The 23,625-nt window shown below is 48.5% G+C and overlaps 2 protein-coding genes across 5 annotated transcripts in view; one reads left to right on the top strand and one right to left on the bottom strand.

Annotated features, from left to right (window-relative positions):
- Window positions 1-796: 796 nt before the first annotated feature.
- On the bottom strand, window positions 797-21,743 carry LOC126534487 (cyclin-dependent kinase 20-like). Its single transcript, XM_050181758.3, has 9 exons — window positions 21,141-21,743; window positions 21,030-21,066; window positions 15,394-15,582; window positions 10,968-11,083; window positions 9,025-9,087; window positions 7,092-7,143; window positions 4,444-4,515; window positions 3,085-3,240; window positions 797-1,349 (listed from the first exon to the last, which is right to left on the bottom strand). Exons 1-9 carry the CDS (start codon window positions 21,287-21,289, stop codon window positions 1,209-1,211), a joined length of 975 nt encoding a protein of 324 aa, XP_050037715.1. The 5' UTR covers window positions 21,290-21,743; the 3' UTR covers window positions 797-1,208.
- Window positions 21,744-21,848: 105 nt separating this feature from the next.
- LOC126533657 (poly [ADP-ribose] polymerase tankyrase-like) overlaps window positions 21,849-23,625 on the top strand; it is a 106,510-nt gene continuing 104,733 nt past the window's right edge. For 3 of the 4 annotated variants that reach the window (XM_050180843.3, XM_050180842.3, XM_050180837.3), the window contains exon 1: window positions 21,849-22,154. The gene's annotated coding sequence lies outside the window, so the exon portion shown is untranslated. Of the gene's footprint in view, window positions 22,155-22,236; window positions 22,389-23,625 lie in introns of those variants that run through there. The other variant, XM_050180840.3, reaches the window with a different exon arrangement.

Genomic DNA, 23,625 nt, shown 5'->3' with positions numbered 1-23,625 from the left:
TACACGGGCACTTTCTCTTGCTATTTTTGCACAATCCGGAGACAGTAGATCGCGATCTTAAGGGCTGTCGTCTGCACGCACGCGCGTGCAGATCAGCTATACTGCTTTTTTATTTCGTGGCACATGTACCTAAAGCTTCAATTTGAGCGATCCTGTACAATATTCTATATCCCACGGTTTTTTTAGGAAGTTTGGAAAGCTTCGCTTACGCAGAAAGCCTGCTTTTACGATATTAGCATTCACAGAAAATACATTCCAAATCAACTTTATTATGAAAATATGAACACAAAAAGAAATTTGCAAGGCGCGTTCTATTTTCGGTTGCTTTGCTAAGAAACTATACATACAAGAAATAATCGCAGAGAAAAGGGGGCGGAGGGAAGAAAAGAAAACACGCACGTTAAGAGGCTCTTTCGAAGCCGATTTCTCGCCGAGCATTTGAATAAGGCACACGATGGCCACAAAAAGCCATCACAAGGTTTCCTTTTTAACAGTTCGGGCTCTGTCTCCCGCGTTCAGTGCAACGCATAAACCTTCACATTCACATCGGTGGCAGGCTGATCGCAGGGGAGGGTCGTGAGTGTGGCGCTTCGATGCGATCGCAAAGTATCGGCTCCGTTCCCCTCTTCCACTGTGACGGGCGTCGGCTTCGTTCACCAATCGCCACTTTTTACAGGCCCACAGAAGTTTTAGGCGCGACAATAAGAAGCCACACGCACACACACACAAAAGTTATCTCTAGACAGTTCCGTTCTCTCGCTCGCGTTAGCAGTGATGCAGGGAGTTCATATACGTGTAGATTGGTTGATTGAAACTTTTATTAGAAGAGATGGCCCGTGGCCTAAGATATATAGGGTAAGGGACCAGGTGGAAAGGAAGGATGCCTGCTTCCTTTGCAAAGGACTGCAAAGCGTTAATTCTTCTGGTGGCATCTGCTTGCGGTGTGACCCAGTCTTCGTACGATGCCACCTTTAGAGGTCGGGTGAGCTTGTCCCTGAAGGTGGCTGTGGCAGGACATGACCAGATCAGATGTTGGAGATCAACGTTGATCGCAAGGCAGTTGGGGCATTCCACTTGTGTTCCTCATATGCGTGTAAGTCGGCACTCCTCGTATGCTGATGATGATGATAGTGATCTAAAGAGGGAGGTGACGCTTGTAACGCTGACCGCGCAGGGGTTGCGCATGAGCGTCACGCTGTACCAGGTTGTTACCAGCCCAGAGACGCTTCCTGGCTGCAAGTGCCGAAGCACGCGTCCATGTCGAACTGCGGTCCATCATCCTGTGGCACGGGCAGCTCGGATGGCCTGCACGGCAGGGGCTCGCTCCAGAAAAACGAATGCAGCAAGGCCTGGAAACAAGACACGGAGTTTTTTTTTTTTTTAGCTGCGCCAAATTTTGAAGATTAAAACAGAATATAAATCCCGGCAACGTTATGTTTACCATTCGAGTGCACGGATTAGCAGCCTCCAAATACAGAGCAATTTCCGCAATTACGTGCCGAATTAGCGAAGTTGCGTTAATTAACTTTCTATATCAGCAATAGGTGGCGACAGCAAATGAGTACTTTGGGGCCCGTCCTCGACACTACCTATCCCAACGATTAAGTATTATATAGCTGATTTCATGTGGGACCTACGCCAACAATTAGTTCCCCTTGGCAGGCTCCTTGAAACCGAAACTGGCTGGAAAAAAAGAGCGTCTGTGTCGTCGATGTCGCTGCCCCCCCCCCCCCCCCCCGCCTTTCGTCACGTCTCCGAGGTCACCACCGGTCCGGCCCGTCGAGCAGCTTGCGTTATCTACTTGCTGTCTGTGCACGTTGGCCTAGCGCTTCAATGCCGTCAGTCCGCCAAATTTACTTCGTCATTCCGCTGGGCGCCACGTGTCCACTTCCACCGACGAAATGCCGTTTCATGAGCCCAAGGGAATGACGAAGCAAATTTGGCGGCCAAATTTACTTCGTCATTCCCTTGGGCTCATGAAACGGCATTTCGTCGGTGGAAGTGGACACTTGGTACCCAGCGGAATGACGAAGTAAATTTGGCGCACTGACGGCTTTTGCTTCGTCATTCCCTTGGGCTCATGAAACGGCATTTCGTCGGTGGAAGTGGACACGTGGCGCCCAGCGGAATGACGAAGTAAATTTGGCGCACTGACGGCATTGAAGCGCTAGGCCAACGCCGCAGACAGCAAGTAGATAACGCAAGCTGCTCGCGGGGCCGGATCGGTGGTGACCTCGGAGACGTGACGAAAGGCGGGGGGGCAGCGACATCGACGACACAGACGCTCTTTTTTTCCAGCCAGTTTCGGTTTCAAGGAGCCTGCCAAGGGGAACTAATTGTTGGCGTAGGTCCCACATGAAATCAGCTATATAATACTTAATCGTTGGGATAGGTAGTGTCGAGGGCGGGCCCCAATGTACTCATTTGCTGTCGCCACCTATTGTTGATATAGAAAGTTAATTAACGCAACTTCGCTAATTAGGCACGTAATTGCGGAAATTGCTCTGCATCTAGAGGCTGCCGATCCGTACACTCGAATGGTAAACATAACGTTACCGCGATTTATATATTTGTACTTTGAAAAGATTTGGCGCAGCTAAAAGAAAGAACCACCCTGTATAGACATACGCCGATCCAGATTCATATGTACGGGGACATGTAATTTTCTTATGCGTTGGCGCAGTGTGGATGCTGCGGGAAACGAGAGAATTACGCAAGGGGCGAGTTCTACGAGAACCCAAAGTTCATTGGAAAAAGCCTGAACATCGAACTTACACAGTGCCGGTTGGTGCATGTGCACTGGGCGAAGAAACAGCACGGGAATTGCGTCGCCTATATGATTTCGCTGATGGATTCCTGCACATACACTCATACATATATATATCGTGCACGATATCTATATGCCGAGGTATGTACACGGATCCATCTGGGCGCGGTGACACGGCTCGTCGTCTAGCGTGCAGGTTGGAATCTCCCCTACGTGCAACACACTTTATTTCGCATCTCTCTCTCTCTCTCTGGTCTGGTTTGATTGTTTGTTTGTTTGTTTGTTCGTTAGGTGGTGTGATCACGGCACGTGCTCACCTTCGAGCACGTCACCCTCCTCTCCGGGTCGTAGCACACGAACGACCTGGCCAGGTCCCTGGCGTGCTTGCTCACGTCGGGCAGTAGGGTGCGCCAGGGAATGCCGGCGCTCTCCGAGAAGCTGATCTTGTGGTAGTCGGGCAGCTCCTGCACGCCCTGAGTGGTCGCGACACCGCTGGGTCAGACGTGTCGCGCGGGAATACGCGCGAGACGCGTTCTCAGGATACGCTAGGTTACGAATCAATCAATCAATCAATCAATCAATCAATCAATCAATCAATCAATCAATCAATCAATCAATCAATCAATCAATCAATCCCCCCTCAAATAAAGGAAATACCTTAAGCACCATATCCGCATTATCGTGTCACCATGTGGAACCGTGTATAAAACCCCGTATAAAACCCCGTATAATCCAATATAAATTAATTCATTATCACATATATGTATGCCTATTTATGGTTATGACCGGACTTTATAAGGCAGGGTGTCAATCTACCGTCTGTTTTCTGAGAACACACGACTGGGCACCCGTGGGTGTAATCTCGCTTTGCTTTGTTTTTGTCTTTCTGCATGCCGTAATAACCCTTCGTGGGATCCTCAAGGTAAATAAATGAATCGAAAAACAATCGATCGCTTTTGCTTGCCCTGATTTGACAAGTGCTTCAGGTAGTCCAGAAAAGGAGCACGGCGCGCGGAAACCTTAATCGCGTAATTAATTCGAAGGCGACTTTTTTTTGCCTTTTAGCTTTATTACTTATCTGGTGTCAGCGTTAAAACACTAGATTGAAGGAATGCACAAAACACGAACAGCAAGACACTGCACGTGTACTTGCAACACAGCGTCACGTGTTCATAATTAAGGATTTCTCGTTTTTTGGTTTTTTTTTCCCGAGTCGCCGTGCTAGTCATTTTTGAAGTGGCGTTCTGGCAACGACGAGAGTCACCAACACTGGCCTCAACTGATCAGAGATCAGTTAACATACCGGAACACCGGAGACGTCGATACCGGCAACAGCGCTGGTAGCGACATCTTGTGACGCTTTCGTCAACCACAACACGTTAGAAAAAAAAAAAAAATTGATTTATCGTCATTGGTCAGACAGGAATGAAAAGAAAATTTATTTCTGTACGCTAAGGATTGTTTTGTACCGACGCCTTTGTACATGCAGAATTGTGGGACGCGGTCGTTGCAATTATACAGTTACGTGCACACTAGTTGACGTCTCTGTCGCCGGTGTTTCAGTGTTCCGTAAAATATATCTATCACGTGTAGTGGCACACTTAAACCCTCCGATCAATTATTATGATCGACCAGAAAGCCCCGCCTTGACACTACAACTTTCGTTCAATACCCACCGGCCAGACTTGTTCATCCGGAGTTCCGAGTGCTTTTATCACGAGGCACAGCTGCTCGATGTCGCTTTCACCCTGGGAGAAAAAAAAATGGGGGAGAGGAGGTAAGAGAACCAAAGTGACGTGGCGATGTTCTATCGCATAAAACTTATTACACTTGCCGCGAAATTTTGGTTGAAATTTAACGATTCGGGAATCCTCGTGAGATTTCAGGGCGTTGCATACACCACGGTGTATCGTCCTATTTTCACTACTTTAACTTACCATTAGTCCTCGGAATCAGCTCCCAGAAAATATTGCATCCTTGGACATCGATCACGACTCATTCATTGAGAGGTTGCAGTTTTATTTCTCGGTGTTAAGTGCTTATCGAGTTCCCTTCCCTTCTTTTTTAAAGTCTTATCGTAAACATGTGAAAAGCTTATATGATGCGGTATGCTGCTATAATGTCTGTTGTAACATTTTGCTTGACTATATCTTTATTCATACATATATTCGTCTTTGACACTTACCGATGTTTATTACGTTATCACGTTTGATAAGTTGTAGTCCATCCTATGTAATGCCCATACGGGCCCTGAGAGTAAATTAATAAATGTCTAAGAAAGCTTTCAGTGCACTTGTGTCACCGCTGTACATGAAACACTTCGCGGTTTTATTGCGTCTGCTGTGAATTCTAGCGATGAATGGGTCTAAAGCCTTTCAACTTCAGCTTTCTCTACCTTTCTTCGCGCATTTGGCAAAAAATGGGTCCCCTATAATACCAGAAAGATAGAGCATCGCAGTTCACGAAATACTCGTACACAAGGGAGAAAAAACGTGCGCAGCAGCGCCACCTTGTCACTGTGACGTCATCTAGGGGACACGCAACTAACACTGCAACGTACGTACGACCATGTGCTGCTCATCTGCTGCTGCAGAGGCATTGGCGACAACAATCGATAGCGTAATTCTCTTTTTCTCTTTCTGGGAGAGCAAACGTTTCTAAAGACGTGGTGGTTGATCGAAGAGTTTAAAATCTACAGCCGTACCCCAAAGCCGATGCCGCTACCATCGACATGCGCAAGAGAGCTTCCTTACACGACGGAACTAGGCCTATATAGTCACCACGCTTGCAGTACTGCAGCGTGCCAGAAACTATTAGGAGGGCAAGGTAGCAGCGACGACGCCATCGGTTCGCGCGATCGCGCCTTTCTTGCACTTGTAGCTGAATGTCCGCCATCTTTGTTAGGTCAAAGTAGCTGGCAGGAGAAGCGCACTTTTTGCGGCATCTTGCATGAGGTGCGTTTCCTTGAAACGTCCTGACGATTCTCCCGTCACTGAATTTTCTACCGGAAACAGTGGAGCACTCAGAGAATGGGGGCAACCGGTATTATGAAGAAACAATTAAACATTGCGGCAATATTTGTTTACTTATTTATTCACAGCGCCCTTCGGCATTAGAGTGCGTCTGTGTGTGCTATAGTTTTGAACATACAAAAGAATGCAGGTATAACACGGGTTATGTTTTACGACCGTCAACAGAAAGCGGCAGATGAACAAGTAGCATGAAACGGAGCATAAACGACCACCACCATCGTCATCAGCAACCACAAGCGTATCAACAGCAATAACAACCTTCATCGGACACCTTTAAAAGAAGAAAAATAAAAGTTGCACATTTGCAAAAAGGTAAAGTTGGCAACAGCACATGAAGTACACTTTATGAGCATTTAAAAGCTAAAAAAACGTCTGCGGATGACTCTTCCCACAAAATGGCAATGAAATTACTCGATTCCAACTGAATAACGTCATCTTTTTTTTCTTTGTCGGTTTCCAACTGGAGTGAGAAACAAAATTCGCTTTCCTGCAAATGTCATTTCTCTGTCACTTCCCTTTACTGTTCGCGAAAATAAAAAAGAAAAGAAAAAGAAACGAGGTTCTGCACGATAACGCGGACACGACAAGATAAAGAAAAAAACAACAACTCTCGACTTAAGCGATACGGCTTCAGCATAACAAGCGGACTTGTGCCGCCGTCTACGCAACGTTGGTAAAGGAAGCAACAAGATCGGTGACAGGGCGCTCTTCCACTAGATGGCGACACCATATTATTTGCTAAACGGCATGTAATGGGAAATATTTCTTTAAAGCTATGAGGTATAACATGCTCATCATATTTACCTAATTGTAAAGTTAGCTTTCCCGCAAGGCTGTCCTTACCTCGCTTTCATTTGAATGAAAACCGGTATGCCACCGTTAGATGTGCAAAACAAAATTTTTCGTGCATCACAGAAGAGAACGACAAACATTTTCCAAGTCGTAGAAATTCTACCAAAGGCTTCAGTCACTTACTACTTTCTTTAATGATTGCTAAACGTCATTTAACAAGTATAAAAGTTGGGGCGTACGCTTAAGAGGTATTTTAATTTGACACTGAAGTTCATCTCGAAATTTCGGGCCTGACGTCATCAACATTATGGCGACCTCACGACGACCTTTGATAACCTTGTGTGATGATGTTACTCGTAAAAAAATAATAAACAAGAGTGCTGCGCACATTTGTTCTGGCAGTGCTCACTTACGGTAGCCAGAGTGATTGAAGGGAGGAAGCGTTACATAAATATGTCATAAAGTTTTCCCGATAACTATAGAGTGATAACTTGACTCACACGAAACAGTGGCGAACCGTTCAACATCTCGGCGAACACGCATCCCAGGGCCCTGCGAATCAGGCGAAATACTCTCACTCGCTCGCTCGCTCGCTCACTCACTCACTCACTCACTCACTCACTCACTCACTCACTCACTCACTCACTCACTTCACTTCACTGTCGGCACAATAAGTAGATTCGTAAGGCGTACAAACCTTTTGTTTGCCAACGAGAGCTCGAATTTTCGCGAATCTTATGAATGTTAATCGCAGATTACAGCTACCATGCATGTCACGATATGGCATTGCCAGTATGCTCCGAGCACGTGTTCAGCTGTTACGAACTTATTGAGGGCCCTGAGAGGTATATGTATATGCTTATCGATCCCGGAAATAAACTCGTCGCTGAAAGCTACAGCACCGTGTGTGTGAGTGTGTGCCCGTGTTCCCTGTCGCGCCCTTTTGTACTGCGAAGAACTTCAGTACGACGCACCAACAAGCCGAAAGTATAGTCAGCTGTGAACAGCGCAACAAAATGGCGTACGTGACGTCACGTGAACACTTCCTTTATGCTCCTCATTCTTTCCCTCCTCTCTTCTCCTTTGCACAGACAGCTGGCGGGAGAAATGAACCTTGAAAGGCCGACTTGATTGCCTCTTTTTTTTTTTTAAAGATGAAACTTTCCTCTTTGAATTTCTTCATTTCTTCGCAAGCACATACATAACATTGCTCTACCATGTACAATTACCGTAAGCCAGAAACTACGCGAGAATGAGAGGCAGGTGGCGACGCCCCCTAGAAGGCTCCGTACTTGTATAGCTTCTTGTGACGTCATGGATTTTGAAAGCGTCTACCATGGTCCGATTAAATCAAGGAAAACGAATTACCTTAATTGCGTTCTAAATAAACAAAATATGATAACTCTCCGGGTGGGAGGTGGGGGTAAGGAGGGAGTTGGGGTGGGCGGGTGCTGTGGCGGGGGGGGGGGGGGGTGGGGGGGAGGTATGTTGGACCCAAACATGTGAAAACACTTTCAAATCCGTGATGTCGCACCAACGTACCGGCGCCGTGGTTGAGGCGCGACGTTCAGAAAAGAAAAAAAAATGAAGAAATGTATTTCCTTCTTTTCCTGAGCTAACAAAACAGAGTGTTATTTCCCGCCAAATAAATGACCCCCTAGAAGGCTCCGTACTTGTATAGCTTCTTGTGACGTCATGGATTTTGAAAGCGTCTACCATGGTCCGATTAAATCAAGGAAAACGAATTACCCTAATTGCGTTCTAAATAAACAAAATATGATAACTCTCCGGGTGGGGGTAAGGAGGGAGTTGGGGTGGGCGGGTGCTGTGGCGGGGGGTGGGGGGGTGGGGGGGAGGTATGTTGGACCCAAACATGTGAAAACACTTTCAAATCCGTGATGTCGCACCAACGTACCGGCGCCGTGGTTGAGGCGCGACGTTCAGAAAAGAAAAAAAAATGAAGAAATGTATTTCCTTCTTTTCCTGAGCTAACAAAACAGAGTGTTATTTCCCGCCAAATAAATGAGAAAAAAATTGAGCCCCGAAAGAATGTGAATTCACTAGATTAAGCTAATTTATAGTGTTGATCTTTAGTGTCTCTTCACTGTTTTATTTATACTAACAAGCGACGCCACGCGCGGTAATAATTGATTAAAATAATCTATCTATTTTTTTCGCGTGAGTTTTACTTCTCTAAAAAAAAACGAGAGAGAGAGAGAGAGAGAGTAAGGAATCCAGACGGGGACCGGCACTCTCTGTTCAACTCGGCGGAGACTGAATATTGATTTTTTACGGCGACCGCGCGCAACCCCTCCCCAACTACACCTCTATTTCGAATGAAATGGAAAAGGAAAGAAAAAATAAAATAAAGAGAATAGAATATAAAACAGAGAAAGGAGAAAGAGCGAGAGAGATGAACATTCGCCTCCTCGCCAGAGATCAATGCCGGGTCCGTAGCGTTGGGCTCCGTACAGCAGCTCCGGGGCCCGGTACCACCTGCGCGGTTAGAGGAAAGTGTATAACAGACGTCGAGATCGGGGCCTCGGGTCCGTTCAATTTCTTAAAATTGGGAACCCCCGTAATCTTCTAGCACACGCTGCCCCGTTCCTGCACCGTCTGTCCCAGCTATATATATAGCGTTAGCCAAGCTGTTAAAAGAAGATTACCGCAGATATTATTTTCCATAGTGTGGGACGAAATATATGGGCGTTCCAGTTACTTTTGTGCTTCAATGCAGAAGAGAGCGTTTTGCTAAAAAAAAAGAATGGAAAAATTGACTCACCATCCCGGCCTTAATTGCGAAAGTGGATGTCAAGCGAAGCGGTTGAAAACCACCACTACAACTGCTGAGGGGGGTATGCAATGTTTTATTACTTTAGAGTAATGGTAGTAATGGTAATTTAGAGTAATGGTGGTAATGGTAATTTTGACAGCACGCCGCCGCTGTTCGTATTGCCGTTTCGTTTTACCTTTGTCGCTCCTCGTATTCACACTGCTACTCGGGAGTCCTAACTATGCACGCGTTGCCTACCCACAGCGATGCTGCAACAACAATGAAATCAGTTGCTAGGCTTGTTCTATATACAAAGGGCTAGTGACGTCACTCCCCACGTCGCAAGCTGCCGTCTCCGCGGCAGCTTGCGCATTGTAATCATGGGCGCCTTACCATCAATTGTGTGGTTCGGATGATTGTTTTGTGCTTGTTCTTCATTGAAACGAATGCTGTTCGGTGTGTTGTACGCGTGATTCTACAGAATGTATGCGCTTTTCGCGTCACTTTGCGGGATCGGCCCACATTTTTGCCCACTGCACACGAAAAATGCCGACCAACGACAGGCTAACAGCTTCGCTGTAAAAGGTAAGCGGACCAACGTGCAATTTTACGGCGACTTTCGGTGGCGCACACCTCCAAACTGGTGTCATTCTGGAAATTCATTCCAAGCGGATACGCCTGACGAACTCACCGGCCACAATTTGTAAATTGCAATAAGATAATTGTGATTGTAAAATTGTAAATAAGATAATTGTGATTGTAAACTTGTAAATAGGATAATTAAGAAGTAATGATTAGTGGGTGTTTATTAATTAGTAAATGGTGTGCTTCCATTTTTCACGCTATAGTAATGTCCGCTCCTCTTAACAATCCAGCTGAAGGACTGAAATCCTGTTATCTACAACAGGCGATTCTTTGATTCCATAAAACTTAAACATGATCACCTTGTATATCATGTGGGGGCATACCACACATATGGTATATCGGAACGTACGGGTATTGATATGGGGTCTCCATATATGTCCATACGGTATTACTGGATATGAGATGTTTTATCGATAAAGGAGGGGCGCCGATAGCGGAAAAAGAAAGTTTGCCCCTGCCATGACGTCACGAAAATGAGCAAGCACAATTAGCTGGCGCATCTGAACAAATTCCCCCGAGATGGACTGCGCTGTGTGCAACTGTTCTTGGGTTCTCACACCCGACTGCTAAAGCCCCTTAAACTTCGTAAAGTAGCGACACGCTTTGAAGAATGCCGCTTTCTCCTCGCGCGCTCTGGCCGAGGCCGACGCCGCGTCGCTATTGGCCTAATAGCATCACGTGGGCCCTCGCGCCGTGCATCAGCGCCATTTTTGCTCGAGAAGCGTCTGCGGAGTGGCGAGGAGAGCATGTTGGCGCCGTTGCTACGCTCAAGCAGTGTAGGCGGCGCCACGGTCCAGGAGGGAGCGTGAAAGAGAGGAGAAACGAGGAGGAGTGAAGGCGGAGGAGGAGAGTGTCGCTACTTTACGAAGTTTAAGGGGCTTTACCGACTGCAGAGTATAAGCGCCCGCTTTCGACGGAGTATAGCGTAGAGCGAGAGGCCGCGCGATATGGTGCGTACCTCGTAGCAACGCCAGAGCTGTGTTCCCGGTCCCGCGAATCCAGACAGGCGAGTCCGAAGTCGGCCAGCTTCAAGATTCCTTCGCTGTTCACCAGCACGTTAGTTGGCTTCAGGTCCTGCATCGTGTCAGTCAGTCAGTCAGTCAGTCAGTCAGTCAGTCAGTCAGTCAGTCTTATGCTCCTCCTCACCAACTACGTGCAGTCCACCGAAAGGTACGCTTTGCGTCAGCCAGCGGAGATCAATGAATGAATGATATCGAAGCAGCGCACTTAAATACTGACGCGTTCACGCACACATGAAAAATGACATACACACACGCTGGTGACGAATGAGTGAATGCTGGTGATTGTTGAATGAATGAATGAATGAATGAATCAATCAATCAATTAGTCATTCAATCAATCAATCAGGGGAGGAACTGCAGCGTGTGAGCTCTCGCGCAATCGAGTTGCAGAAGAGGTAAGTGGGAGGAATGGGCAAGGGAGAGCCTACAGCGCGTCAGCTCTCGCGCAACCGAGTTGCGGAAGGAGTGAGGTGGAGGGAGGGACAGGGGAGATTACAGTGCGTGAGCTCTCGAGCAACCAAATCGCGGAAATGATGGCCTAAGGGAGAGGGAGGGGCAGGGGAGTGACTGCAGCACGTTAGCCCTCGCGCAACGGATTGGCGGAAGGGGTGAGGGGGACGAAGGGACAGGGGGTGAGTTCAGCGCCTGAGTTCTCGCGCAACCGAGTCGCGGAAATAATGGGGTAAGGGGGGGGGGAAGGAGCAGGGGAGTGACTGCTGCGCGTGAGCTCTCGCGCAACCGAGCTCTGGAAGGATAGCGTAAGGAGGAGGGTCTGCAGAGTATCTCTCGCGCAAACGAGTTGCGGGGAGGGTTTTTTGCATATTCGTTCGCTCGTTCAGGCTATTTGCTCACACTGAGAGTCATCGTCAATGGTTTTTGCACAAAAGCTTTTGTAAATTAAAGGACGAAACAAAGCAAGACAACTACAGTAAAAGCAGGGAGGTAAAACTAAGAAACAAAAGGAAACAACAAACATACGCTATTAAAATCGGCGCACTTTTGCTTTTCGTTTTCACTTTATTGCATTATAGAGCAAATTTTGTTAGCATGTCACACATTAGCCATCTAGATTTACATGAGGGCGTATTTACTTTGACCGAAGCATTCAGCTTTAAATAGAGATAATTTTAATCAACCTGAGCTAACAGAATAGTAAAAGACGGTTGAAGTATTGGTGGCGTAAATAAAGGCAAGACACACAATACAAAATGTATCATTTATTTAAGGAAACAATTTAATTTTTCACGTTCCATGGTGTGTTAACACGAGCCATGTGCAGATAATAAGTGCTGAAAAACAAAATAAGAATAATCATAGAGATTGGTGGCATCAGCTACCTTCCCGTTTCAGAGGGAATGCATCCGTATCCTTCCATCGACTGTTGGGACGCTCGACTCTCTGGCGTCTCCTGATGTTTGTTTTCCCCGCATAGCACTTGCTGCGGCAGCAGAGGCCGGTGTAATTGCGCGGCTGCACGAGAGGTGGCGCGAGTCTTCCTCTGCGAGTGCCACCTGACGGCGCGGACACACGGGCACAAAAGGAGCTTACTTCGTTCTCTTGGGCGCCACTGTACTTGGGCTGCGGGAACGCGGCGCGTGCTCCACGAGGCGGGAAGGTGAGAGGAAGTAAAACCCCTTAAACTTCGTAAAGTAGCGATACTCTCCTCCTCCGCCTTCCCTCATCCTCCTTTCTTCTCTTTCACGCTCCCTCCTCGGCCGTAACGCCGCCTACACTGCTCGAGCGTAGCAACGGCGCCAACATGCGCTCCTCGCCACTCCGTAGACGCTTCTCGAGCAAAAATGGCGCGGATGCACGGCGCGAGGGCCCACGTGATGGTATTAGGCCAATAGCGACGCGGCGTCGGCCAGAGCGCGCGAGGAGGAGGCGGCATTCTTCAAAGCGTGGCGCTACTTCACGAAGTTTAAGGGGCTTTAAGGGGAAGAGGAAAGCGTCCGCGGAGGTAGCATTACGTCACGCAGCCAGCCTTGGCAAGCGAACGCTCCGTGAAGCCACAGTGGTGGCCCAACACGTGACATATTGCGTCACGTCTGCCTACAAAACGGGAACACTAAAACCAACCACGCACTTTGACGCGCAATCACGTGTTGGGCCACCACTGGCCCAGCAGATTTCGGCTTCCGAATCGCGCGCGAAGAGGATGCAGGCTCCCTCCTCTTGTTTCCTTCCTAAATGGCGGGACTGTCCCACGGACGGCCTTCCCGTTCGCGCGTATGCGCTGATTGGCCAGCTTATTTTTACAGAACGCGCAATAAATGCCCTTTAGTTTGTTTCCAGCACTGCGTTGTCGTACCTTTGTCACAGGAGCGCGATTGGGACCCCACACGACACATCAACCACTCATCTAAAGCTTGCGCCCTCTGGGAGTTATCTTGTCCTCAAACAATAATCGTTATCTGTCTTGCGTTACTTTCGCGCTTCTCACGCGCGTTATCAGCATGGTGTAGCATCCTTGGCAGGAAAGCAGCGAGGGCAGAGTCTTTTTTTTTTTCAATCAAGGAAACGCAGGCAAGGCCGATGACGATTATCATCATTTGGGGACAATACGCGGCCTCTAAAAAGCAGTTGGCACCCAATGGGCCGCACTGATAAAACGTTTCGATATTGGGCGACTTCGATTGGATAAACGCGCTTTTACCGGCCGCTGTTTGTGTTGTGGGGTTGTGTATTTGCTCGTTTTATATGCGGTGCCGCCGAGCAGGTTGCATATAGCATGGGACTCTATACGTTCGCACTACGGCAGTCGGAGCCAGGAACAATAGTGTGGTACTCACATATAACACCGATGCCAGTTTCGCATGTTCGCTCGGACAAGGAGAAACGAATAGTATGTATTTGCAATGTTCCTTAGCAATTATTTTGCCTCTGCATGGCTCTTTGCGCTCGCCATTCAATGTATGCCGAAGTGAAATAAAACACTGAGGTGAATGTTTAAAGTTAATAGAGAGTTTTAGCGTGTCAGTTTACGGGATGCCGAAACATTGAAGAGGCGTGCGCATCGTCGTTGGCGGCGCCATCACGTGACGATGACGTCAACTAGAAAACATACGCTGTAACGACCGTTTCTTCTACCTGTCTGCTGGTGGAAAGGCGCCGGAAGGCACAAGCATTGGTGTGTATACTCCATCTCACAAGCTGCATGGTTGCAGCACTGTCGACGGTACGAGACGTATACATGAAATATCCTGGCGCATTGCTGTATATATAGTTCCGGGCGTAACTGGATGATTGGCTACACTGGAGAGTTTTACTTTTGCTCACTAGATGATACGGTACAGCGATACGGGACATGCTTCTGGCACGCATGCACGCCGTGTACCGAGAATTACTGTGGCAGTTACCGCCGGTAACCGTAATAGTCACTCTAATCGTGACAACATGGCAGCGCCCATACAGCGCCGACCACCCGCTTCGATCTTCATGAATTCGCTCTTGTTGCTGGCTGTCCGCCCTGACAGCAAGAAACAAGCGGCAAAATCTCTCATCGGTAAGCCTAATCTCAAGCTGAGGTCAAATCATTAGGCATGTTTTATTATAATTATTGAGAACGCCTGTTTGTTTTCACGCAGCCAGGACTACAGACACGGCACCGAGCCGTAAAACTGGTTTGATTTCTAGTTAGCAGATGGCGCCACAGCATTAGCATGGGGTGATGTGTAGACGATGCGGAACGCAAAAACCTAACTGTTCGCTGCATCAATAATTTACTACTGCGCTCTAGCATGGTACGTGATGACAGTAGCGAGTAGACGCCGAGCAGACGCTGTGGCGCAGGCGAACACTTGTAAGGGCATTCGCCCATACTACTTGCTGAGGGGGCTGCAAGGTAACTGCAGGGAAAGGGTAGGGGTGAAGCGAATCAGTGCTATCGCATGCATGTAAGCGCAACTTATGGTTACGGCGACGAAACATTTTTCGCGTCAATCCATCAACCATGGAGCATGTAAAAGGACGGCAAGCAGACGCTGAGCAGACGACGTGGTGCGGATGAGCACATCTCGATGGGCATTCTGCCTTCCTATTGGCTAAGAATGCGTGCAGCTTCCACAGTAGTGCACACAACTTGTGAGATAGAGTGTAGTAGATTGCGCTTTCTTCCCCCTTCTCCGCGAACAATGACACAACGCCATAACGTTTCTAAGGCGTTGTAGTTGAAGAAGGCGTCATGAGATGGCGCTACCAGCTTTGCTACTGCCGTTCACGGCTCCGGTAACCCGGTAATCCGGGTTAAGAAGTTTACGGACAAACTAAGGATCTCTAATAGCGAAAGTCGCCGTATAACGAACGGCTGACGCTTTGCTTGATATCCATGGTTATGTATCTACTTACATGCAACGCGCTTACCCTGTGTAGAATTCCCATGCTGTGGCAGTGTTCCAAGCCGCACAATAGCATCCGCATGCAGCACTTGACGTGGCCCTCGGTCAGAGGGCGCTCGGGGTTGTGAATCAGCGTGGAGAGGTTGCAGCACAGCAGCTCGAATACCAGCAGAACACCGCTGCTGCTGGCGATCACCTCAAGCAGCCTGACCACCTATAGTCGGTTTCAGCAGTGTCCATGCGAATAATAATAATTAAAAAAGTTAGCGCAGCAACTCCCCACTGGGGAACTGTCATATAGAGCGTATAATTGTTTATAATTATTACCTATATGGAGCTAATACTCTACCGTTGAACCAAGACTGTCGTCTATTAAAAGACAAGCAACCCCGAAGAATACTATGCACAATGTGAAGATATACCCACCAAGCTCGTTTTTACCACCATTCTTGTGTTTGATAAATGAAATGAATGCTGTAGTTGCCTTTTTTTTTCTCGCGTAATTGGCCCGCTGACATGCACGCTTCTTCCTGTTGCAGATGCAATTATCTGGTTGTTTGCGTTGGCAGTGCGTTCCGTCCTGCGCACGCTCTCGACTGGAAGGCGAAATCGAAACGCGCTCGCTTGCCCGCGAGAAATTCATACGTAAAGCCCCTTAAACTTCGTAAAGTAGTGCCACGCTTTGAAGAATGCCGCCTCCTCATCGCGCGCTCTGGCCGAGGCCGACGCCCCGTCGCTATTGGCCTAATAGCATCACGTGGGCCCTCGCGCCGTGCATCAGCGCTATTTTTGCTCGAGAAGCGTCTACGGAGTGGCGAGGAGCGCATGTTGACGCAATTGGTACGCTCGAGCAGTGTAGGCGGCGCCACGGTCAAGGAGGGAGCGTGAAAGAGAGGAGAAAGGAGGAGGAGGGAAGGCGGAGGAGGAGAGTGTCGCTACTTTACGAAGTTTAAGGTGCTTTATTCATAAGGGTGCACGCTCTATGCTGTTTCTCGATGCACGCGTCCGTGGCGTAATACAATAAAGGGGAAAAATGCATCTGTGGTGTAACGGTTTCAATATCGGGCTTCTGTATGTAACACTTTATAGAACAGAACTTTGTCTAAAATGATGAGCTTACAAAGCAGTTTGAAGCCAGAAGGACGAAGTTTAGGCGAATATGTGTATTAATCACCACTAAGGTGCTGGCTGACAGAATGGCGCGTCGGAATTTCTTGCGTCCACGAGCAGGTGGCAGTGGGCGTACAGAAGCTTGCGCATTCGCAGAAATTCAGCTATGCAATCCTAGATGGCGGTACGGGTTTTTTGGGACACGAAACGGAAGGTCGAACGGAACGGAGCAGAAAATGACCTCGGGAACCTAGCCAAAGAATACTACGTACGCGTTAGCAAAAATGTGAATTAGTGATAAAGCTTTCGAAATCTACTTATTTCTGACGTCTGCCAGAAGAACGATAATGAAATATATATATATATATATATATATATATATATATATATATATATATATATATATATATATATATTTTTTTTTTTTAAGCGCAGCTCATAGACATCTGTTCCTGCGTTGAGCGTCGGCCACGGCGTAACCCACAGAACGAGCGGAGGCTGAAAGACGGCGAGAGTGAAGAGAGCGCGAGGAAGAAAGCGGAGGAGGAGGGTACAGCGGAAGGGCGGGGAGAAGAGCGGAAGAACAGAGTATGGCGAAAGGGTGAGGAGGGAAGCGGCGAGTTCCGCACGAGACGTGCTCCACGGCGGCGACCCGCTATCACCCAGTCGCCGATGGAGGCATGCAGCGAGCCAACGCCTCAGCAGGCCTTTGGGCAAGCGTGTCCGCCGATACCGTATATGGAAACAAAGCGCTGGCGTGGGCTTGGGATCCACTGCGCATGCGCTACCTCGCCTGCGACGCCGCCGCCGCTAGAGGATGGGCTCCGCGCGAGCCACGCGTTCTCGTACGTGCTCACGCTTTCTTTCTGAACAATGAGCGACGCAACTGGTGCAATACAAAACACCTAAAGAGATGCGCTAAAATTTCCCTTTAGGGAGTCTCGTAATCATCGGTGAATTTTTTCTTATACTATCTACGAAATGTATTATTATATTTTTTCAATAGATAGCTGCTAAAGCACGATAAACTTTTACAGCAGACCAGCAACGAGTGCTGTGTGCCTTCTTTCTTTTTTTTCGTCTTATACGCCAGGTATACCAGATGTCCTCTATCATTTCAAAACTTGCTGTAAGGTAGAAGCAAAGCGTATTTTTAATATTTATGGTGTTTGAGACTCCCCGTGTGGTTTTTCAAAACACGTACGCACAGCGTCAAGAATCCTAAGTATTGTGTTCCTGGCTCGCAGACTGCACAATCAGAACTAACAATAAGAACTGGATCCCTGCCAGCAGAAACATCGATCGTTTAAAGTTCTATTGTATTGCTGCTTCGCAGATGACACATTGTAGAACTAACAATAAGAACTGGATCTGTGCTGGCAAAAAAAACTTCATTTAAATACTTCTTTTGCCAGCATAAAGGAATCCACCGATATTTCAACTTGAAATCTACGGCTTTTTCTTTACAACCTGTGGCAACACTGCACTGGATCGCCACATTCTATAGCGCTACGTGTGTGGAACGCCGAGCGAGAGGATCCGTGTTACCAGAACCACTTTAGAAAAACGAACAGTTTGGGTCCCTCCATCTTGGAGACGGAGGCTTTGGCGGCGGCTTCAAGACTCGTAGCAACAGCAACCGGATGGAGACAACTTGTATTTACTATACAAGTTAAGAACAGTTGAGGAATGCTTTCTTAACACATCTTTGCTGTTTAACAATCTTGAGCGCTTCAGTATACTTCCCCCGGGCATTGGTCCTTGCGTTTATACTGCGTGTCGCACGTAACTTGTGCCGATATTATGAAAGTGCCGCGTAGCTGGACAGAATGAAGGTAATGTTGTTTGTCGTCGCTTGGAGCAAGTCAGACAGTTCACAGCAAAGCTTTATATGGTTAGCCGATTCGTCTGTCTGCCGATCGCCTGTACGCCTAAATCTCTTCCGGCGCAACCCCATGCGCTTGCGGGGAAAAAAAAAGAAAGAAGAGAGAAAGAGAGGCGCGCGATTAGCCACCACCATCTAGATAGCACAAGGCCTGTTGACTCTGATCCATGACGTCACGCTACCTGGCCCGAAATTTCGATTGACAATGCTGGCGTGATGAAAGCGGTGACGTCAAAATCACTGTTGCCAACTCGGTGGCATCCCCATTAAATTCTGTTGAAGTCGGGATATAACGTCATGTATTGGAGTGAAAAGGCCTTATGCTATCTATAGGTGGTGTTGGATTAGCTGCGCTAATGTTGACTTCGTTGCTCTTCGTCGCAGCCGAGCGCGCGCGCAGCAGTTTCTCTCCGGCTCAGAAATGGGTAGGCCACACGTCATACGTACTCCTGAGCAGCAGGCAGCTTTCGATCAGCAAAGCCGCAAGCAAAACAGGGAACGAGCTCGTCTACGCCTTGCCGGTGCTGCAGCCCGGACACAAGAACAGGCTCGTGCAGCCGAGCGCAAACAGCAACGGCGTACCGAGGATCCGGCAGTCTACCAAGTCGTCGTTTAATGAAGCGTCGGAATTAACCCAGTGATAAACACCGGTGCAGCACGTTTCGGCATCGCTGGTCAACCATCTGTACGGAGTGCTCGGGTGTGATTTCTGTATGTTGCCTAATTACATAATCAGTTATCGTTAATTAATCGAGCTCTCAAATATTCAGAACAAAAGTGTCAATGAGAAAATTGTAGACCACCCTAAAAAATTACCGATCAAGCTTGCTACGTAAGTTTTTTTTCTCAGCCTGAAAGAATGCCACAAAAGGTGCTGCGCGACTACCGTGTGTCACTATATTGTCGTTTTTGTTTTACTGCGACAACAATAAAAGAAACTCCAGACGAGTTCTCGTTGTCGCCGTGATGTACCGCAGAAAATTCAAGGCGCGGCGAGATCCCATAGCGCGCCGTAGGCTGTGGGTGCGAGGAAAAGCTTCGTAAAGTAGCGACACTCTCCTCCTCCACCTTCACTCCTCGTTTCTCCTCTCTTTTACGCTCCCTCCTCGACCGTGGCGCCGCCTACACTGCTCGAGCGTAGCAACGGCGCCAACATGCGCCAACGACCAAACGCCCTCCTTGTTTATAGGCGGTCCCTTTTGTTTGCTTTAAAAACGAATAACATTGCCTACAGTGAGCGGATTCCCTTATCTAATTGGTTGACATGAGGCGAGGAGCGCGCACTGGTGGAGAGGGATTCGATGGGGCTGAGCCAGTGCACTGAAAATCGATAACCGGGTGAAGGTGGTGCAGGCGTCTGCGATTGGTCCGCTTTCCCTTACTTAGCTTGAGGTGGCTGGTCGAAAATCGCGGCGGCATGCAACGGAAGGTTAAGAATGCCGCTAAAACGGATCCTCAGCAAAGAATAGTTCGCATAGCGAGGTCGTAAACGTGCCGAAAGTACTCGAAAACGTTACACGGCCACGCAAAAAGTTTTACTACACGCAAATAAACCCATGCTCTCCGGCATGTGCGAGTAGCCAGTGCTACTGTACCAGTGCCTGAGCGATCGGTGGCAGCCATCTTTTATTCCTTTCGGAACGGGGCAGCCTGCGGCTATTAAGAAAAAAAAAACACTTTTGTTCGGCATATTAATGCATCTTTAATGCATACACGTCACTTTGACGTGGTGAGTTTTCGCGGTTTTGGGTGAAGTGGGTGGAGCCCAAAAGCTTTTGACCAATGGCCGAGGGCTAATGTCAAAAAGGCGTCGAATTAAAAATAACTATTTTTCTTTTGTTCTGTCCAATGATGCATAATCGGTGTGTACGCGTCATATCAGACGGGGAGCCATGTCGGTTTTCGTGACGTCGTGTGACAGACAGGCGCAGTGGGGTGTTTCAAAAGTTTTTGACCAATCGCGAAGGGCTGATCGCAAAATTGGAATAGAAAAGTTTGGAATAGCTTTACGTTAGAGCGCCCATTGTCTCGAAACTGCATGGTGGCATCCTGGAGATTCAAGTGGATACGTCTTGCGAACTCACCGCCTACAATACGTAAATTGCAATTTGTGTTGTAACGCAATTACTTAAAAGTTAATCAGTGATTTTTGTAAATTTTAGTTGCATATGTGTTTTGATTTCCCGTGCTAGTAATGTTCGCTTATTCGAATAATCCAGCGCAAGGACGAGAATTATGCTACCTGCCTCAGGCGAGTTTTAAAAATTCCGGGAACCTTAAAAGTTATCAAACCGTATCTGTCACGTCTGGTTTCCAATTAAGTTTGAGTTGATCGAAAGACAGCGCTTGTCCCGTGTGTCTTCGGGTTCCGTGCGCAGCTATTGTGGATAAGGAGGCGTTGGGATGAGTTCCAGTTCGCCCGATTCACCATCCTCGTGCAGTCCTACGCTATATCCGCGATTTGCAGATTCTTAATCGACCTTCTTGTCTTCCAACCACACGAATTACCGCTGCATTATTGTAAACATAAGGAAAGCATGGCATTAGTGTACCAGAACAGCGTACTTCAACTTATGGCATTATGCTTACACATATAAGTTTTGTTTGGGCCATGATAGCGTTCTCTATCACAAAGATGCGGCATATGTTGTACGGCTTGTACTTACATTTTCGTGTTCCAAATGCTGTATGGCCTTGATTTCCCTATAATAAAGAAGAAATGGAGTGCGTTCAGCACATCGCGCTCTTGGGAACGAGCGAGAGGCTCAAAATCATACCTGAGAGTCGCACGCGGCAGGCTATTGTCGGCAGCTCTGTGCGGAATTTTCTTCACAGCCACTACCTTACCTGTCAAGGAGCACCGAGCCTTCAAAACCACACCGTGCGCGCCTTCGCCGATCCATCCGAGCGCCTTGTAATTATCCATCGTTCACTCTTTCAGCGGCGGTGCATCGCACCTAAGCGATCCAGGTGCTTGTTGTGTACGCGCCCGAGGTTGCTATGGTGCTGAAGAGCGCGCATTTTGTTTTGCGCAACGCCCAATCCAGTTTGAACGAGGCGTTCTGGCATGGGTGAAACGCTGTGACGCTGTCTGGGTAAACGAATCGAAAAGTGTTTCTCAAGTTACCGCGACTGGCCGTCGCAATTGGTGCTTCGAAAGCGCATGCGACGCCCGTACGTCGCAGTATAGGTCGAATTTCCCGCGTTTGTAGTGGTCCGCTTCACGGAACAGGAACGTGTGGACAACGGGAAAAAGAATTGGGCAGTCGGAAGCCTTTTATTCCGTCATTCTTTGAGACACATCAAGCACACGCCCTGCTAAATATTTTTCGCTCCCGCTGCTGTTGCCTACCGCCCCCGCCGCTGCTGCGATGCTGTGTAGATGTCGCTAGTCACAAAAGATGATTCCGACTCCTCCAGCCAATCAATGACTGCGAAGCCAGCTCCCATTTGTTTGGTGTTCGTGCTGTAGCGTGTGTGTGGTATTTGGCGGTGAGCGTAAACCCTCATGAATGCCCGTGTAACGGGCCGACCGTTGAAATATTGTTTCGTCGATGACCATCGGCAACAAGCGTCGACGCCGTTACACGCCCTGGCGTGGCGCAAGCGACGCCTCGCGCGGTGAATGAGAAGAACCGGCTTCTCTCGCAAACATAGCCGCCACCGACCGCCGCTCTCCTAACATGGCCGACATGACGGATAACCGGGCAGCAGCGCTCTGGAACACGGCAACACTGCCGGTCGGCCTCTGAAACGTCATTTCTCCGCCGTCTACGCGTAGAAAGTGTGCGGTAAGTGGCCCTTTTCTGCGGCGACCTGCGGGCTTGCGCGGAGATTTCGGTGCCAGGAACGACACACCGGCGGCAAGTGATCGAAAGAAAGTAGCGCTGTCCCTCGTAGCGCCGTGCCGGTTCGGACGCGCTGCTGGGACGAACATTTTTCGCGGGCGCGTTCCCCGGGGCAGAGCAAACGCCGCGCCTGCGGGCTTGCGACAGCAGCTCCCGCTACGAGCGTGGATCGAGCAGGTGTGTGCGTGTGTTCGAATGCACTGCGGGGACAGGTCTTTGCCGCGTAGACTCCCTCTGGTCGGGGGAAGAAAAAAATGTAAAATATACCGAAAGAATAGAAAAAGGAGCGGCGGATGTCGAGCTAGTCGAACGCCGCCGCTTCGCAAAGCGCGCCCAACGCTTAGGCTTAGCGGCTGTGTTTGAAGCTTTTCGAAAGGTTTTGCCTTGAGGAGCGCCCAGGAACAAGCCAGCAACGCTTCGCGCCGAGCTGAAGCCTAAACAGCGCGGCGCTCGCAGTTCATGTGTGCATCTGCCGCGGGTCCCGACTTTTGCGTGTTCCGTTACGAGCGTTGCCCTGCTGGCCGAGACCCCCCGCGATTCGCTGTGCAATGCCCGCGGAAGCGTCTCTTCTCGGCGTTTCCGAACAGTGGGTGATGTTCTTTGCAGCGTTCCTTTTAAAACTGACGCGCGTCTCAAAGTTGCCGCTTTGGAAAGCGTTCGACGTAGTACGAGGCGTGACTACTTGCAAAGAGCGTGTCGTCCTTTTAACTGCAGTCATTAACATTCTTCGCAGGCCCTCGGCGCCTTATTGGTCGTGTTGTAAAATATGCTTTTCCTCTTCGCGGGGACCTCGAGCTGTAATCGGTTTGTAAACATGATGATCAACGACGCGCGTCCGCCGTTATGCTGGTGGCGCGATCCTCTCGCTTTGATGACGCGAGGGTCCTGCGTTAGCTGTTACGAGCTAGCAAAAAAGTAGCACTGTTGCTTCTCCCCATCCCTCTCGACCTTTTTTTATTTGCGGCGTTACAGTGCTTCCGACCTACACGTAACGAGCCGTCTGTGTGCTAGTGTATGTAAGCGATACGTCTGGACGCGCGTTTGCGTCTGCTGGTTTAAAATTCCGGGGCTACACGATAACCGCTAACCTAAATCGCGTTAGTAGCGCGATGGAACGGAACATGTAGCCCCTCTCGGTTGCGGTCGTCTAGGTGAGGTCAAAGCTCACTTGCGGCGCACGCAAAATAAAATAACAAGAAGTAAGCGACTTTATCGAAGTTGTAAGTCAGACTGGCACGGAGCCCTTGCATAAAAAGGCTGCAAAATTGACGCACACACTCACTATTATGAGGATTTTTTTCATATTTGTGCAAGTTCTTAGTTCCTGCACTGCAAGCATGCTCACTCAATGAAGCAGATCAGATAATTGATTTAGGCCGATCTCCCAGCTTTTCTATCGCAATAAATCTCTCTC

This window comes from Dermacentor andersoni, chromosome 7 (genome assembly GCF_023375885.2).
Source record: "Dermacentor andersoni chromosome 7, qqDerAnde1_hic_scaffold, whole genome shotgun sequence".
Classification (NCBI taxonomy): Eukaryota; Metazoa; Arthropoda; class Arachnida; order Ixodida; family Ixodidae; genus Dermacentor; species Dermacentor andersoni.
Note: the sequence above shows the minus strand (reverse complement) of the source record. Positions and strands in the feature narration are given on the sequence as shown.

Coding starts and splice junctions, on each gene's coding strand:
- LOC126534487 (XM_050181758.3), bottom strand. CDS start 21,289: ATGGATAATTACAAGGCGCTCGGATGGATCGGCGAAGGCGCGCACGGT. Junction 7,144..9,024: donor GGACCCGGCATTGATCTCTG/GCGAGGAGGCGA, acceptor CCTGATTCGCAG/GGCCCTGGGATGCGTGTTCG. Junction 1,350..3,084: donor GGAGGGTGACGTGCTCGAAG/GTGAGCACGTGC, acceptor TCTTGTTTCCAG/GCCTTGCTGCATTCGTTTTT.